This window comes from Camelina sativa, chromosome 14, assembly GCF_030686135.1.
Source record: "Camelina sativa cultivar CO46 ecotype springtype chromosome 14, ASM3068613v1".
Lineage (NCBI taxonomy): Eukaryota > Viridiplantae > Streptophyta > Magnoliopsida > Brassicales > Brassicaceae > Camelina > Camelina sativa.
Window position 1 is genome coordinate 4,211,217 of NC_141893.1, and position 16,309 is coordinate 4,227,525.

The following is a 16,309-nucleotide window of genomic DNA, read 5'->3' on the forward strand; positions in this document are numbered from 1 at the left end:
TTATAATTCTCATCTGCCAAAAGAGGGTGCTCATTGGCTTTCTGATGACATTACTCGTAAAAACCTTTTGCAGCGACTATGGTGACACCTCGCTAACTCAACACAAGCGCATGCGACTTCAACTTTATCAGCTTCCCCGAGATATTTGTATGAAGCTAGTGCCCCTCTAAGAGCATCTATTGCTGATAATCGACCAGGAGAAGAATTATCAGTGTTGTGAGAGATGCTCTTTAATACATGAGGTACAACGACAACGGTTGTGAATGCTTCGTCCAAATGATTACCAAGACAATAATATTCATAACCAAGCTCTATGTAGACTTGAGTTCTCAACTCCTCTGAAACATGATAACACTTCTCTATGGCAAAACTGAGTTATGTCTCTGCTGGCAGAAAGTATAACGTAATCTAGCTTTGTACCCTCCAATTTGATTCCATACCCACACTTTCCTTTTGTTAAGAGATTGTAACTCCTTACCGCCACTTGGAAATAATGTTCTTTGAGTTTGTTGGTAACACTCTAATGTGCTTTCTTTCTACATCATTCTCCTTCCAAAACCTCAATATCTATATATTTTTTTCAAGTAAACTAAATAAGTCGGGAGATTCTTATTTGATTATAATATTTCTAAAATATTTCATTCAAACCAAAAAAACCAAAAAATTACATTCAAACAAAAAATTATTATACTTTTTGATTATATCACATGTTTGGTTTTTTTGTTTGAAACCAGCATTGTAGACTTCAAAGGTTCTTTGTTCAGACGCATTTGTTGGAGACGCATAGTACTTTTCTTTTCGTTGGCATGTTTTCGTCGAAAAACACCACAGTTCACGATGGTACATATAGCAAATACATGGTCATCACTATCCTTTAATGCTATCATAGCATTAATCAGGTATATTCTTATTTGATTATAATATTTCTTAAATTTCATTCAAACAAAATAAACCAAAAACATGTGATATAATCAATTTTTTTTTGTTTGAATGAAATTTTAGAAATATCATAATCAAATAAGAATCTAGCAAGCCATTTAGTTTTCTAAAAAAGTATCCAGATATTAACTATACAAAATATAGTATCAAATAGAAAACCTAACAAGTACTATATTTATAACCCAAAAAATCTAAATCATTTCATTCTTATCAATTTTAAAACAAAAAGATTAGACCGAACATGTATTTTATTTATTCCGATCCCATACGTATTTGTTCTCACATGTCAAACGCCGCAAGAAAAACCCATTTCTATCTAATTGATCTAATAATTTAAAAAATATATATATATATATATATATTATTATTTGAATCTTTAACACTCATTGTAATTAGTTTAAATGAATAATGAACCAATGATTCTTCGGCCTAAACAAAATAAATGTTCTTTGTATTTATATGAACTGACTTTGGGATATATGGGCCCTCCTAATACAAAATGATGGGCTTTAAGATTTTGCGGTGATTATATACGAGTAGTATAACCAGATTGATGACTTACGCCCGGTGTATTGTATTTACGAATTAATTTAAATTATAAATTCTCTAATTTGTGGCGTTAGAAGTCATAACTACTACTTTAGAAGTCCTTTGTAAAAATCACGAAAATTGGTTAGTTCAGAGATTTGTGTTCAAGAAAGCCGAATTAGCTATAAACACTAAATCCGGTTAAGGACAGGTTATCTCGGTCTGGTTTTCGATTCGGTTCGTAGAAAACCAACATAATTGGGTACTACTCCTCCTGCATTGAAAGACACAAAAAAAAATCTAGAGAGAGAAGTTGGGGAAGAAAAAAAAAAAAAAAAGAGTGAGCAAGAAAAATGGCGGCAAAGCGAGGGAGAAACCGGTCGCCGTCTCCGGACCCGGAAGGGATGTTCGCCGGAATGATAGTTTATATGGTCGAAATCGGAGTCCAGCGTCGTCGATTGCAGGTTTTTTTTTTTTTTTTTTTTAATTTACTCGAACAACTAAAAAAAAAGTTTTGATCAATCCATATGTTAAATTACTTAGGAGATATTAAATTGGACAGCATGAATGTTTCTGATTGCTTTTGCATGCTATGTCTGTTTTTATTGCTATATGAATTTGAAAGATCTGGAAGCAGAAGCTGGTTCAAATGGGTGCTGTTATCGAGGAAGATCGGTTAACTAACAAAGTCACTCATCTTCTTGCTATGAATCCCCAAGCTCTTCTCGACAAGTTTGACAAAAAACGTCTCTCACATTTTAAAGGAGTGAGTTGGCTTCTTCTATCTATTGTGTGTTGTTCATGAGTTGTATCAACGATTAGATTACTTGGGAACGGCAAAGTTGAATGCTTTCTGTTAAACATTTGGTTTCAAGTGTTAAAAATTTGATTTCTTCCTTGTTTGGTTTAAAGTCGCATTGTTGTTTTTCTTCTGATGAACTGTCTGAAATCAGTTTTATTATTATAATTTCGACATTTATGTGTTTGGTATCTCGCTTTAGTCTTCGGTAGCCTTTGTTGGTGACCTGATATTTCTCTTCTTGAATTTGTATTTGTGAGCAAGATGGTGAAGAGTTTATACATTGGTTGTTCCTTGCAGCGTCTTATGCTTTACCAGTGGTTAGAAGATAGCCTAACTGCAGGAGAGAAGGCTAATGAAGACTTGTATCTTCTCAAAATTGACTCAGATGAAATTCAAGACCCCAACAAGTCTTTACCTGCTGTAAGTGGTGGTGATGATCAACCTTCAACTCCAAAACGAACTAAAGGTTCCCCTGATGTTGGTGACTTCAAAGGCTTACAAGGCCAAAACGATGCACAAGGATCACCAGATTCACCTACAAGTTGCAGTGTTCCCTCTACTAGTGCCAGCCCTGGCGAAGGCATTGCAGACACTTCCACTATTAGTCCACAGTCAGAGGTAAGCCTGACTGATGAGTTCTTTTTTTTTTTCCTAGGAGTTAACTATACTACAAGTTGTTGTTTGCGTTTTCTGCTTTCTCAGCAGGAATGTTGTTGCTATGGATGTTCTTATTTGATCTTCTTTTGTTTTGTAGTCCACATCAGTCTACAAACCACCCGACTTGAACAGAAATATCACTGAGATATTTGGAAAGCTAATAAACATTTATAGAGGTACGATCCATGGTATTATACTATACTTTCTTATATGAACTAAGTAACATAACTCTTTCTTTTCTGTCAAAAGCTTTGGGTGAAGATAGGCGGTCCTTTAGCTATTACAAAGCTATTCCTGTCATTGAAAAGTTCCCCACTAGGATTGAAAGCGTTGATCAGCTCAAACACCTCCCTGGAATTGGAAAGTCAATGAGAGATCATGTAAGTGAAGAAATGCTTCATATATTTTTGTGTATGTCGATTTTTTGATAAAATGTTGGCAAGCGTTGCATAAACCAATGCATTCTCTTTTCTGAGTGCCTATCCATAACCTTCATGTATTTCTGTGAGAACAAATCTTTATTCCTTTACCTGAATTTGGCAGATTCAAGAGATCGTGACAACAGGGAAGTTGTCCAAATTGGAACATTTTGAAACAGATGAAAAGGTAATGTAGAGGCCATTTGCTTTTCTTTGCTTTTTCCTTTTTTACCTTGAAGAAGATACTATCAATGACCTGAAGCTAGGCGTGTCTGATATCTCTCCAACGTTTACTGTTACCACTTCAAATGTTTACTTACTTTGATTGAAGGTTCGTACGATTAGTTTGTTTGGGGAAGTTTGGGGTATCGGTCCTGCAACTGCACTCAAGCTATATGAGAAAGGACATCGCACGCTAGAAGAATTGAAGAATGAGGATTCACTAACGCATGCACAGAGGTTGGGGTTGAAATATTTTGATGATATCAGAACAAGAATTCCACGTCACGAGGTGTGATTCTTAGGCTTCAACGTGAATTTTGTTTGTCTTTATTATCCTTCATTTTCTCCTCATATTTCCTCACTTTCTGTATTGTAGGTGCAAGAGATGGAACAACTTCTACAGAGAGTCGGCGAGGAAACTTTGCCTGATGTATGAGCATTATAGTTATCGGTTTGTTCCATATTTGGGTGATGACAGTTTAGTGGAACTCTAACCATGGCATGAAAGCATCTTAACTTCAGGTGAATATCGTATGTGGAGGATCATATAGACGTGGGAAAGCTACTTGTGGAGATCTAGATATAGTTATCACACATCCTGATGGACAAAGGTACCTACAATCTTCTTACCTCAACTTCATGCTAATCTTCCCGTAGCGAAGTTAACTTTAAACGGTTTTTGCTTATTGTCCTGACCAGTCACAAGGGATTTTTGACAAAGTTTGTAAAACGTTTAAAAGAAATAAACTTTCTAAGAGAAGATCTTATCTTCAGCACCCACAGTGAAGAGGTAACTTTAATTTATTCCAGTGTCTTCTGCATTTGTTCTGTCAATCATCAAAAACACATTACTTCAATTATTTCAGTATCTTTTAAAATGATCTCTTTTTGCATTAGATAAAGATTTGTTCTCCCAAGATTGCGCGTGTTACAAAAACTTCTCCTCAATGATTGCCCTTATTGTGCAGGGTACTGATTCAGGCGTTGACACGTATTTTGGCCTGTGCACTTATCCTGGTCAGGAACTACGGCGCCGTATCGATTTTAAGGTAACACCAGAAAAACTCCTCATATCAAAGCTTATTGCAAAAAAGTGCTAAGTTGGGTTGACCATGATTGATTCAATTATCACTAGGTTGATCTCTTCCCATCAGATCATTCAATAACAATAGGTCATAAATTGATCACAGGTGTATCCAAGGGATATATATGCATTTGGACTCATAGCCTGGACGGGAAACGATGTGCTGAACAGAAGGTATGAATATGATATAGTACATGTGAACATCACCAAATACATACATTGTTGGTAAAGAAAGAAAAACAGATATAGTTTTATATGCCATGGAAACCACAGGCTGAGATTGCTAGCAGAATCCAAAGGCTTTCGACTTGATGACACTGGACTATTCCCGGCTACTCACAGCTCTAGTGGCAACCGGGTAAGGGAGATAAGCGAATACATGAATTTTTCCTATAGTTGGTTTAAAAGTGAATGAGTGATGATTTTGGAGCTGTGATCGTGTTTCTTTCTCAGGGTGCTAGAGGAACTGCAAGTCTGAAACTCTCGACTGAGAAACAAGTTTTCGATTTCTTAGGATTTCCTTGGATGGAGCCACACGAGAGGAATCTCTAAAGGAATCACCAAAGGAAAAGCCTTTGGTTGTTGAAGCTAAAGAACAATCTTTTTCTTTTGCTCGTTTTGAATAGGTTCTGTAGTTTAATCGGTTATTTACTTATTTTTGTAATTGTATATCCTTGAACAACTGAATTAGATGTTATGATGTTTTGTATATCTTTAAGGTTTTAAACTCATAAAGCTTATGGTACTGAAGAAACAACTTGGAGGATCTCAGATTAAAAAATTTATTGTCCTCTTCTAAAATAAATAATTACACGTGTCATAAGCTGTTTGGTTATAAGATGTTTCAAAGTCCCACATCGGAAAGATTGTAGAAAACAAAGTTGTTTATATATGGACAGAAAGCATCAATGATCACGACCTTACTTGAACAGGATCTGTTCTATAGGCTCGTACCTCTGTTTCCCTGATTTCTAAAGAGACAGGCCCTTAACCCTGGTTGATGAACCATGACCGTGCGATCAGAGCGTGATTAACGGCTACGAACATCCTCGGATGCTTCCGGTGCTGTAGAGGATCGTTACTCGGCTCGGTTATACCTTGCCGGGGTGGTCGCACGGCGGTCTGACAGGTTCCTTTTTTTCCACCCTCATGAGTCATGACTTTCTTTTTCCTTTTTGTTACAATTTGAACCCAAATCTTTGTATTACTTACAATTTCACCCTGAAATATTAAATTCTTAAGAATTGAAACCTCGCTAAAACCCTCAGCTTTTTGGTAATGTTCGCAGAGAAAAAGATAAGGTTTGAAGAGTGAAGCGAACCGTTGTTAGTAAAATGGCTTCATCATCTATGCACGAAGCTCTCTTCTCTTCACGGCTCTCTTCTCTTCACGGCTTCTTCAAGTCAATTCATCTTCTTCTTCTTCTTCGTCCTTCCGTTGCGCTCTTCCAATTATCTCTTCACCAGCTGCAGTATCGTGCTCAATCAAATCGACCCAGTTGTTTAAACAGCGATGTAGAACCAAAGTGAGGGACTTTTCTCTTTCTTCACTTTCCCGGAGAGGGTTCGTTTGCAGAGCTGCCGAGTACAAGTTTCCGGAGCCCATACCTGAATTTGCCGAAGCTGTGAGAGCTCACTTCCTCTTTTCTTTTTTCTTCACTCAATTTTGATGGATGATTGAAACCTAATTGATGTGTGATAATACCAGGAGACTGAGAAATTTAGGGACCATATGTTAAAGAAACTATCTACAAGGGACCTTTTTGAAGACTCTGTTGATGAAATTGTCGGAGTCTGCACTGAGGTATTCTTAAATCTTTCTCACTTTCACACTTGTAATATCTTAAGTGAGATGTCTTGAATTGTGGTTTTTCAAAAGTGGTGAATTGTTTAGTCTCAGCTTCTGATGTTTTCTTGACATTTGACTTGCAAATACACATAGAGTGAGTAAGTTAGAAATGCTTCAAATCTCGTCTTGTCTTTTCTGACCTAGAATCCTGATTCATCTTATCTGAAGTTGTTTAAGATAATCTCTATCTCTAGTCATTTTGTGCTGTCAAATGAGTATGCCTGTTTAGAACATGTCCTTTGTAATATGTTGATGCCTCGTTTTTAGGGTTGTGATTATACAGCATTTTCCTGCAAATCTTGGGAAAATATATAGTGATCTTATACTAGTTGAGCTAGAGGTCTAGAATGGAGAGGGTCATGTGACTCAGTTTAGAATTACATGAGCGGTTTTGAGTTTAAACCTATGTAGAGAGTTCAGCAAAAGGTTAGTATGGTTTGAAAATGAGAGGGTATAATTTCATTAACTCGGATCCAAGATGTTGTGGTCTTAATAATGATCCGGAAAAGAGCCTTGGTAAGGGATATAAATCTAAATCTGGTTTACCAAAAATTGCTTGGAAGTTTTTGTTGCGTGATACCTTAAAACCATTCTCTAAGTCTGTTATAATTCTTGGCATGAGACTCGGGAGTTAACGGTTTTTGCTTTGGACCATTGTGGTTCTTGACAGATCTTCGAGACGTTCTTGCGCAGTGAGTATGGAGGACCTGGTACACTCTTGGTCATACCTTTCATTGACATGGCGGATACTCTCAATGAAAGGGAATTGCCTGGAGGTCCACAAGCTGCACGAGCAGCTATTAAATGGGCTCAGAATCATGTAGACAAGGACTGGAAGGAGTGGACCGGTACTGATTAGTCCTCCAAGCATCAAAATATAGTCCTTTTGAGTTATTTAGTTCAGTAGTGTTGTCTCAGAGTATAGAAGTGTCCTCAGTAAAACTCGGAGATTAATTTGCAAATTTGGTAGTTAATAAGCTCTGTTGTAGTATTCTTTTGCCGCATCAACTGTTTTTCACCTGATGGTCGAATCTATGTACGTCAGATCTGTTAAGTGTTGTTGATTCAAGATTACCATGTTGTTGTGACGCCATTTAATATTTGATCAAAAACCTTTTTAGTGTAAATTTGCCCAAACGACTTTTGTAACAAGAAAAAGAGAGAATGAAAGATAACAACAACAAAGCTCTTTATTGTTCTAATTCAGAAGTCTATGTTTCCTCTGAATCGATATTACAACAACAAAAACCACACTTCTTACAAACTTCCATCGATTTCTCCATCTGCGAAAATATATACATCGACGATAGAGAGAAAAAAAAAGGAAGAAGAAGCTCTGTTCTGTTGGCTTTCTTGAGCTTTATCTCTCCACATCTTGATCTAAGACTTCACCCTTGTCATAACCAGGAAAAAAAGGAACCAAAATTTATTCAGTAAGGTGGTTCCGGATCAGGTTCTCCATTCTAGATCCAGATACACTGTCTTGTCTCTCGAACAAAAACCAAAAACATTCAGTTTGTAGCTTCGGAGATGCTCTGAAGAGACGGCCTCCATGTTTTGGACTTTAAGAGGGAAGTTGAGTTCGTTAACACACGAAATTGCTTCCCTTGTTTCTTTTCCTACCATATATATAAAACAAACAAACCCACATTAACTATATTTTGTCTAAAAGATGACAAAATCCATCAGTTAGAGGAATCTACCCGAACTTTCTTCTCGGACAACTTCTTCACTGTCGTCGTTGTCTCAATCTGATGCTTCTTCGACTTGGCTGATTTCTTTTCCCGTAAAACCTTCATCACTTCTGTAAAACTTACAATATTCAATCGTAAATTCAAATCACACGAATGAAAACATAAGAAAGAAACAAAAAAAGAAGAAGAAACCTTGTGAAGTAATAAGCCTATAAGCGTGGCCGAGGACGAGATTCTCAGTCGGGCGGAGAAGCTGAACACGTGTGAACCTCACAGCCTTCCTTTGTTTCTTATCGTCTCGCTTCACCGCTCCCGGAATATTCTTCTCTTCCTCCTCTGTCAAAGGAACGATGAGAGAGACGTAGTGGCCAGGGTACATACTCATGACCTCGGTGACGGATACAGAGCCATAGTAACGATCAATTTTCCCGCCGGGATGCTGTAACACCAGAACCGCCGCGTTCACCGCCTGACAATTCCCCATTTTCAGAAGGAATTTTATGATTTAAGAAGAAGAAGAAGAAGAAGAAGAAGAAGAAGAAGAAGAAAAAACAGAGTTGTAAAGAGACTCTGTGAAAAAAGAAAGAGAAACAGAGGGAAAAAAAAGTGTTTTTTGTTTTCCGGCGAGGGTAGGTCCACACACTCTGCCTTCTCACTTTAGCTTTACTTATATATAAACATGTGAAAGCCCAAATTTTATATTATGGTTTTATAAGTATATATTATTTGTTATGATTAATGTAGATTTGACTGTGAGTCCCCATCTGTAAACTGCTTTTTATGTTTTGGAAATTGAATAAGGAATAAGGATTGGTCGGAATTTAAAAGTCGGTTAGATTTGGACAGGTGTGGCGACGCCGATAGAAGAGAAGGATGATTAAGATGTCCTCCTACTACTACTACTATCATGGTTTGTGATTATGTGTAAAAAAAAGTGAGATAAGTACATTAGAATAAGTGTGAATGGTATGTGACTGTGTGATAATGAGCTAGGCAAACAAATACTGTATGACATAGGTGATTTGCATGCAACTCATAGCATATATATATATCTCTAAACCTAAGTTAAGATTTGAATTATTCTATGAATCGATCTAACACGGATAATTTGTCCAAAGCTTCCTTGTAATTTTGTAACATGTTCAATTATTTACCATACTTGAATATACTTTTATACTTTAGAATGTACAAATTTCAGATTTTGTAATAAATTAGATTTTTGGTTGATAACTAATACTAGGTGCTAGTAACTTGTAACAGGGGAAAACAAGAGATTGTGTTGTCAACGGGCAAAACAGAGCGTTTATAAAATACTTGAAACATTAAACGTAATGAAGAATTCTGTTTACTCTTTTGCAAGATCCAATGCATTTCCACCAACGATCATCTATTTTTAAATAACGTCTCCCTTAATTGTTGTATAATCTACTTCATTCATAAAAAGAAAAGCAGAAAACATAGTTTATACTTACTTTATACTATCATATCATTTATCATCAACTTTTATTTATTTGATATTGTTGGATATTTCTCTCGTTGTTTTCTCCTCTTTCCCTACCCTAACATCATTTTCCTTCCAATAAAAATTACTAAAACAACGCACGCATGCTAAAGTCTCCTTCTTAAGGCGTTACACACAAGTGAAGTTCAACTAATTATTATGTAATAGATGTAGTTAGATTAGTCGTGTAATTAGTTTTGCTGGTTGTTGTTATCTTCCAAAGAGGTCGCATTATATATCAAGATGTGACGGATTTTGATCTAGAGATCAAATAATAGAGAGAAATTTCAATTCTTTCCCTGGTTAAATTACTCGCAGCAACTAGTTTCACGTTCAGGTCGATGTAAAAGTAAACAACGGAACCAAGCGTCGATAGCTCAACTGGTAAAGATTCTCTAGCAAAGTCTATATGTCGCCGGTTCGAGGGACAATACTTAGAAGAGAACCATATAAAATGCTCTGATCCGTGACCTGAGGGGATGTACGAGCGTTAGTAATTCAAAAAAAAAGTAAACAACGGAAAATATTAATATTTTGTAAAAGACTTTACGTTTAAAATTGCGTGTTTTATTACTTGTGCATGGCATTTTAATTATAGTATTGTGTTAGTAGTACTAGAGAGACCAAATCACGTTATGCGGCAACCAACACGTAACAAATCAAGATTTAAGATTGTAAATAGTGTCCTTTCGTTTTTGGTTAGGGCCAACATCGATAGTCAGTTTTTTGATAATGTTAAACAACATCGTAAGTTTAAATAATATACCTTTTCGTTAAACACAAACAAAACCTAGTAACTAACCATCTAATAGTTTTGATCAATGAATATATCCAACAATTCGTATCCCAATTAGTTACTACTGAAATTTGATCACATGCATGAACAAGAATCCAATAAAAAGTGAGAGAGTGTGTGCTTTCCTCAAAAACTAAAAATTAGTCTCAACTCATTGTAAAAAAGTAAAGCACATCATAATCAGAATTTAGGATTTTAAACAATTAAGTATAGATGATCATTTTAAAATTTTAATACTCAAACACTTGATCGCATGAAACATATTGATGATATGAATATGAAACGACGCTAACAGAAGCAACCTTCGACTAAATGTTCACTTGATATGATGTTTTTGCTCCCAAAAAAAAAACAACTTTTGATGGAAATTTTCATGTTTGGTTAAAGTGATATACTGAAATTCTAACATAAAATTTTCATAAGATGTTAATATGGAATATAAATACTTAAAAAATATAAGAAAAAAAATTCATAATCTCCATGACAAAATTTGTAATACTGTATCACTATTTCTTTTTTTTTTAAACACCATTCATTGTGTCACTATTTATTTATACAACACAAAAGTTGGTTTTTAACAAAGCAATTAGAGAATAAAAACTAGACCCAAATCCAACAAAAGCCCAATTGATTCAAAAAAAGTCACATGAAAAGGAATATATCCGTTTTTTATACAAGGAAAAGGAAACTGATCAAGAAAAGAAGAAAATCAAGTGACAAAGGAAATCATGAAGAAAAGGCAAACAAAGAAAAGTGGAAAGTGTTACAATAAGAATTAGCAATTTACTATTTGTGTGTTAGAATCATAACTATATATATAATTAGGGTGCTTGTGTTAGAGTTTTAATCATAAGAAAACCAAAGAGAAAAGAGAATAAGAAAGAAAGAGATTCACAAACAGAGATTTAATAAATAAGAAGAGAGGTTTATGTGTATCATCGGGACAAAGAGATTCACAAGAAAATCCCAAGTCCCAACAGATACTTTCTTATATCATCGGATCAAAGAGAAGGAGGAAGCATGGAAACCCTAACTCGAAATTGCAAGCACCCATATTCCTTCGGCAGTCCGTGTATCGTGTGTAGCAAGAATCTGGATGAAACTGGTGTTTCGCTCCGATGTATACACCCGGGTCTAAGACTGAGTCGAGACGAAAAAAACCGGATCCGTAAATCCGATATGAGAATCATGGAAAGCCAGAGAAAGCTCTACTTATTCCTTGATTTAGACCATACGTTGCTTAACGCAACTAGAATCAACAACATCACAACAGATGAAGACTACCTGAAAACCCTAACCCTAGAGGACAGAGAGAGGCTTCTTCTCTTCACGGTGTCGGTGGCGTCAGTCGGACGTATGACTAAACTGAGACCCTTCGTAAGAACGTTTCTAAAAGAAGCAAGCGAGATGTTTGAGATGTACATATACACAAATGCCAATAGATCTTACGCTCGAGCGATGGCTAAGTTGTTGGATCCTGAAGGAGTGTACTTTGGGGATCGGATTATTTCTCGTGATGATAGTACCGTGATGTATGAGAAGAATCTTGACGTTGTGCTGGTAAATGAAGACTCTGTTCTTATTGTTGATGACTGGAAGTATGTTTGGTCAAATAGGCATCGAGATAATTTGATACAGATTAAGGAGTTTTGCTTCAAGCTCCGATGAAGTTTTCCAAGTCTCTATCGGAGTTAAAGATGGACGAGAGCGAATCAGATGGAGCACTTAGTACTGTTCTTAACGTTTTGAAGCGAACTCATTGCCTATTCTTTGAGGACACAAGTAGAAAAGTGAGCTCAGTCCTGAAACAAGTGCTGAAACGAGGGAAGGATGTTAACAACATCAGTCTAAAGACTCCAGCAGAAGCAGAGTGTTTGCTCCGAATGCAGAATGAAGCAAATCCCGGTAAGCTCAAATCGATTCCAACGGCCACTTCACCTCGAGACAAAACCATAAAAGAGAAAGAGCAAGCTCCACCTGAAGACAAAACAAGAGGAACTAGGGAGGAAGCTGCGTCTGCCTCACCCCAACACCGTACGACGGAAACAGTCACAAAGAAGTCAAATCATAAAGCGATCATCAAGCTGTCAAATCAATTTGTAGCCCTCGATTCACTATGTGTAAGCTGATTCTGATATCTGTTTGTGAGCATTAGGGTTTATGTCAAGTGTATAATAAATAAGCCATTTGTGGCATTGTAAGCCTTTGAGCTGAATAAGAATACAAAAGTTCCATCTTTACTATATATAGTTTCATTTTGCTTTCATAGGATACTGAGTCGATATAACTCTGGTTCTAAAAATGTTTAAAATGTCATTTAATCAGTGAGAAGGAAAATATTTGCTGAGATTGAGAGGCAAAGAGTAGAACTCTGCACTTCTGTTATCGGTTTTGAACGATCTAAATCGCTTCCACCATTCGGATCCTCGATCTTTCTTTGCTGTCTTGTCCTTAGGAGGCAATGTCATGTCTAGAAATAAGGCCAAAATCCCGGAAACAAACGCTTTAGATGAGAAAGGAACGTTTATGATGATGTTGAACTGCAGTAAATGAGAACAATTTGAGGGTTAGTTTATTTGATGATACCGGTGTTAAGAATATGTGGTTTCTAGTGTTCTTACCCATGTTGCGGATGTGTGAACGGGTCCATAATCATGGACAATTGTGTACTGGTAGAAGTATTGAGGTATTGATAAGCCCATGAAGATGGAGAATCCTAGAATGAACTTTGTTCTGAAACTGTTGAGATTGCAGAACTGGAGTAGACTTAGACCACCAGCACCTGGGAGTTTTGTTTTTGGTTTTGAGCCAAGATATGTATTATTCATTGTGGTTCCAAAAAAAAAAAAAAAAAAAACAGAACACTCTGTTTCAGTAGTTTCAAGAACTGTACCAAGATATGAGAAGAACAAACAGTAAAGAGCTGCGATGATAGGGGCTGGAATTAAAGCAAAGATGGCCCCCAATTTACCTGAAAAAATGAAGCTCTATGTATGTTAAGAAGCTTCAGAATTGTAGATTTATTACACGAAAAATGCGCTATGGAATCTGAGAGAATATACCAAGAATGGAGAAGAAGATCATGAATCCGGCTGATACTTGAATTACTCTTCTGCTACCAACCCTTGTTAAAGCCAATAAACCAGCATTCTCCCTACAAGGATCATCAAGAAACCGTTTGAACATCATGTTGTTTTCGAATAAGAAAGTCTTTTTCTGGTTTTATTTTTGTTTTCGAGTTTAGAGATGAAACTGTGTTTACTTACACAGACACGGCTGTTGCATTTCCTGCTCCAAATAATCCACATAGAAGAATTCCAAATCCCTTAAAAACAAGAGAACCACATTAGTATTGAGACTGTTTTGATGATTCAATAGATATAAATAGTTTTAAGCCTTATATGAGTTTCATGGTGTTTTTTCGTTTCACCTGCCAACAGATTCCACGGCTCAGCACAGAAGGTGGGATTGGTGTTGCACTTGCATACCTTGATACAGAAATGTATGTCCCTGTGGACTGTTCCAGTGATCACAGTCACAAGGATCAAATACATAAGTATGCCTCGAAGTTTTTATAACATATAGTGGGAAAAAAAAAGGGAGAGAGATTTAGCGTTTGACCTCAACAAGAGAAACGAAAGAAGCAGCCATCATAGCGAAAATATCTCCTGCATTAAAAGTAGGAGTTCCCCATTGACTAGGATAAGGCACTCGAATCCTGAATCAACAAGCTTAGCATTACAAAACCGGTCTAGGTAAACCAGAAGAATATATAAAATTTAATGATCTATATATACCATGGAGCGGCGCTAATGATGCCAGCATGATCAGGTCTGCAACTGATTTGAGTATTGCTTCCTGTGTTACTATAAGCCCCACCAATGGTGAGAATGTATGCATAAAGCCATACAATGGCCACTGAAAATATCACGGCGAACCGGTGGAAGAAGATGGAGAATCTTTCTACTTGCATCAGATGAGGAATGTACTGCAGACACCAACAAAATGGTATAAATACCCACATTTGGTAACAATTTGACAAATTGGTTATGGGAAGGACATTAACCTGTGAGAATAGGATAAGTAGTATGATCTCAGGCAGTCCAATCTCAATGCATTTTGCTAGCTGTAATGAGCAGAACACAAAACTCAGGAGTTTAAAGTAAATACTATCCAAGAGCACAATTAACTCTATGAGCATGTATATGTATACATACCATAGGGAATCCTTGTTCATATAGCCCAAAGCCGGAAAATGCTACAAGAGGCACAGCTGATAAGGGACTCAAGTACCTAAAAACAAGAGAAACAAAAACAAACAATGTAGACCCGAAAACGCCATCATCAAGAAACAGAGGAATCTCTGTTTTACATGCAAGGAATTCTAACCTTACTACATTGCGCCAAAGGCCGCTGAAACCAAGAAGGATCTGAAGAACTGAGGCAAAAATAAGAGCACCTTGTATTCCACGCATGATCTTTTCAAATTTCTGCAAACAAGGAAACAAAAAAAGCACACCTAGTTGACTTAGTAACCAAACTTACACAAAACAAAGAGATAATGTAATTCCTGACTTCCTCCTTCACCAACCTCTTGAGGATCCATAATGTCATCGTACCGAGTAGCTAAGATGATTGACATTGTTGTTGGCACATAGGTGTAAGAAGCACTAATGACAGCAGGAAGACGAGTCCCAAACCAGCTTTGCAGTAACGTGTTGAGTCCAGAAACAAAGAGCAATGTCTGAATCAACTTTACCTTATCTTCCTGCATTTGAGTCAAAAAGACAAAAAATAACCAATTTTACAGACCCGAGAGAGTCTTATGTCTTTGTAACAATTTTTCTAAAAAAGACTTACGTTTCTTCCATCAATCTTTGAAGCTAACATTGTTGGAATGAGAACAGTCGTTCCAAGCATCACTAAGTAGTGTTGAAACCCCAGAAGTATTGTCTCCGCTGATCCCAACAAATATAAGGCTAATTTTAGAAATCTTTAGTTTTTCACAAATTTTGGTCATGGTAAGTGAAATATGTGAGGAAGAGCTTACGCCAAGGAGGAGAAGTTGTGAGGCAGTAAGTGATACCGTAAAGTTGATCCTTTACCGGATGAGGCTGAAGATCTTCCTGTTTCTGCGGCGGCTCTGCATTTTCTCCTGCCATTTTCTTCTTTTTCCGGTGGAAACCCAAAACCTCAAGAAAATAACATAAAGAGATGGAAAGCTCGGAACTTCTTGGATAAACCCGAAAAAAGTAAAAGTGGGTGAAGCTTGTTGTGTGGATCTTCAACAAAACCCACAAAAGAGAAGTGAAAAACCAAAATTATGATTAAACAAGTTTAGAAAATACGGAAACTGAAACGCTCAGAAACTGAAAGTGAAAGAAGGAAGATGACGAGAGAAAAAAAGAGTGTTGTGTGTGGGGTGTTGGCAGAGTCGCAGAGAGAATAAATGTAAGGAACGTTTTATGGAAAAAGAAAGAGTTTTGTAAGTTTACGTTACGACTTTGAAGAAGAAAAAAACTACAATTGAGGAAACCAAAGGGAGAGAGTATGACAAAACATAATGAAAGCCTGCATTGAATTTGTTGAAGAGCGTGAATGACTAGTAGATTTAAGTTATTTAATGTAGTCAAAGAAATTAAACATATACTTGTCAACTATATGATATTATGATTCTATTATAAATTAAAAAAGCCTTTTAGTAAATAAGTTTCTTGATTAACTTTGGTCTCATTTATAAATAATTTCAAAAAGTAAAAACCACGTTAGATATAGGTTTTCCGCATTATTTCTCTTGCTTCACGTTTCTGTCATATAAT

The 16,309-nt window shown here is 36.5% G+C and overlaps 4 protein-coding genes, 1 non-coding gene and 1 pseudogene across 8 annotated transcripts; 4 read left to right on the forward strand and 2 right to left on the reverse strand.

The window, feature by feature from the left end:
• The first annotated feature begins 1,569 nt into the window (after positions 1 to 1,569).
• Positions 1,570 to 5,386, forward strand: LOC104739664 (DNA polymerase lambda). Of its 4 annotated transcripts, none has more exons than XM_087485033.1 (14): positions 1,570 to 1,931; positions 2,093 to 2,233; positions 2,567 to 2,887; positions 3,024 to 3,102; positions 3,176 to 3,306; positions 3,470 to 3,532; positions 3,677 to 3,856; positions 3,944 to 3,997; positions 4,090 to 4,178; positions 4,267 to 4,357; positions 4,536 to 4,616; positions 4,758 to 4,825; positions 4,901 to 5,009; positions 5,105 to 5,386. In XM_087485033.1, exons 1-14 carry the CDS (start codon positions 1,821 to 1,823, stop codon positions 5,201 to 5,203), a joined length of 1,617 nt encoding a protein of 538 aa, XP_087341159.1. In that variant the 5' UTR covers positions 1,570 to 1,820; the 3' UTR covers positions 5,204 to 5,386. The 4 variants fall into 4 exon arrangements, 2 of the variants coding, with proteins under 2 accessions (XP_087341159.1, XP_087341160.1); XM_087485034.1 differs by having other exon boundaries at positions 4,925 to 5,009; XR_015580305.1 differs by lacking the exon at positions 4,267 to 4,357.
• A 138-nt stretch (positions 5,387 to 5,524) lies between these two features.
• LOC104739665 (protein PLASTID REDOX INSENSITIVE 2, chloroplastic-like) lies at positions 5,525 to 7,626 on the forward strand. Its single transcript, XM_010460099.3, has 4 exons — positions 5,525 to 5,780; positions 5,940 to 6,275; positions 6,359 to 6,454; positions 7,170 to 7,626. The coding sequence occupies exons 3-4, from the start codon at positions 6,383 to 6,385 to the stop codon at positions 7,356 to 7,358; spliced, it is 261 nt and encodes an 86-aa protein (XP_010458401.2). The 5' UTR covers positions 5,525 to 5,780; positions 5,940 to 6,275; positions 6,359 to 6,382; the 3' UTR covers positions 7,359 to 7,626.
• Positions 5,566 to 5,783, forward strand: LOC147927820 (small nucleolar RNA U3). The gene has a single exon (XR_015581241.1). It is a non-coding gene; the product is annotated as a small nucleolar RNA U3 (small nucleolar RNA).
• Positions 7,627 to 7,669: 43 nt separating the features above from the next.
• Positions 7,670 to 8,834, reverse strand: LOC104739667 (uncharacterized). The gene is made up of 3 exons (XM_010460100.3): positions 8,386 to 8,834; positions 8,203 to 8,303; positions 7,670 to 8,118 (listed from the first exon to the last, which is right to left on the reverse strand). Exons 1-3 carry the CDS (start codon positions 8,675 to 8,677, stop codon positions 8,011 to 8,013), a joined length of 501 nt encoding a protein of 166 aa, XP_010458402.1. The 5' UTR covers positions 8,678 to 8,834; the 3' UTR covers positions 7,670 to 8,010.
• A 2,676-nt stretch (positions 8,835 to 11,510) lies between these two features.
• LOC104743217 (RNA polymerase II C-terminal domain phosphatase-like 4 pseudogene) lies at positions 11,511 to 12,619 on the forward strand (annotated as a pseudogene).
• A 28-nt stretch (positions 12,620 to 12,647) lies between these two features.
• LOC104739668 (nucleobase-ascorbate transporter 8-like) lies at positions 12,648 to 16,108 on the reverse strand. Its single transcript, XM_087485035.1, has 14 exons — positions 15,541 to 16,108; positions 15,351 to 15,448; positions 15,082 to 15,258; positions 14,880 to 14,980; positions 14,708 to 14,783; positions 14,557 to 14,616; positions 14,288 to 14,478; positions 14,112 to 14,208; positions 13,921 to 14,007; positions 13,757 to 13,815; positions 13,553 to 13,644; positions 13,384 to 13,461; positions 13,112 to 13,272; positions 12,648 to 13,030 (listed from the first exon to the last, which is right to left on the reverse strand). Exons 1-14 carry the CDS (start codon positions 15,650 to 15,652, stop codon positions 12,812 to 12,814), a joined length of 1,608 nt encoding a protein of 535 aa, XP_087341161.1. The 5' UTR covers positions 15,653 to 16,108; the 3' UTR covers positions 12,648 to 12,811.
• Positions 16,109 to 16,309: the final 201 nt, after the last annotated feature.

Coding starts and splice junctions, on each gene's coding strand:
- LOC104739664 (XM_087485033.1), top strand. CDS start 1,821: ATGGCGGCAAAGCGAGGGAGAAACCGGTCGCCGTCTCCGGACCCGGAA. Junction 3,103..3,175: donor GCTAATAAACATTTATAGAG/GTACGATCCATG, acceptor TTCTGTCAAAAG/CTTTGGGTGAAGATAGGCGG. Junction 4,617..4,757: donor GGCGCCGTATCGATTTTAAG/GTAACACCAGAA, acceptor AATTGATCACAG/GTGTATCCAAGGGATATATA.
- LOC104739665 (XM_010460099.3), top strand. CDS start 6,383: ATGTTAAAGAAACTATCTACAAGGGACCTTTTTGAAGACTCTGTTGAT. Junction 6,455..7,169: donor TTGTCGGAGTCTGCACTGAG/GTATTCTTAAAT, acceptor GGTTCTTGACAG/ATCTTCGAGACGTTCTTGCG.
- LOC104739668 (XM_087485035.1), bottom strand. CDS start 15,652: ATGGCAGGAGAAAATGCAGAGCCGCCGCAGAAACAGGAAGATCTTCAG. Junction 13,273..13,383: donor TTTGTTCTTCTCATATCTTG/GTACAGTTCTTG, acceptor CAAAACTCCCAG/GTGCTGGTGGTCTAAGTCTA. Junction 13,031..13,111: donor TTCACACATCCGCAACATGG/GTAAGAACACTA, acceptor CATTTACTGCAG/TTCAACATCATCATAAACGT.
- LOC104739667 (XM_010460100.3), bottom strand. CDS start 8,677: ATGGGGAATTGTCAGGCGGTGAACGCGGCGGTTCTGGTGTTACAGCAT. Junction 8,304..8,385: donor TAGGCTTATTACTTCACAAG/GTTTCTTCTTCT, acceptor TAAGTTTTACAG/AAGTGATGAAGGTTTTACGG. Junction 8,119..8,202: donor TGTCCGAGAAGAAAGTTCGG/GTAGATTCCTCT, acceptor TATATATGGTAG/GAAAAGAAACAAGGGAAGCA.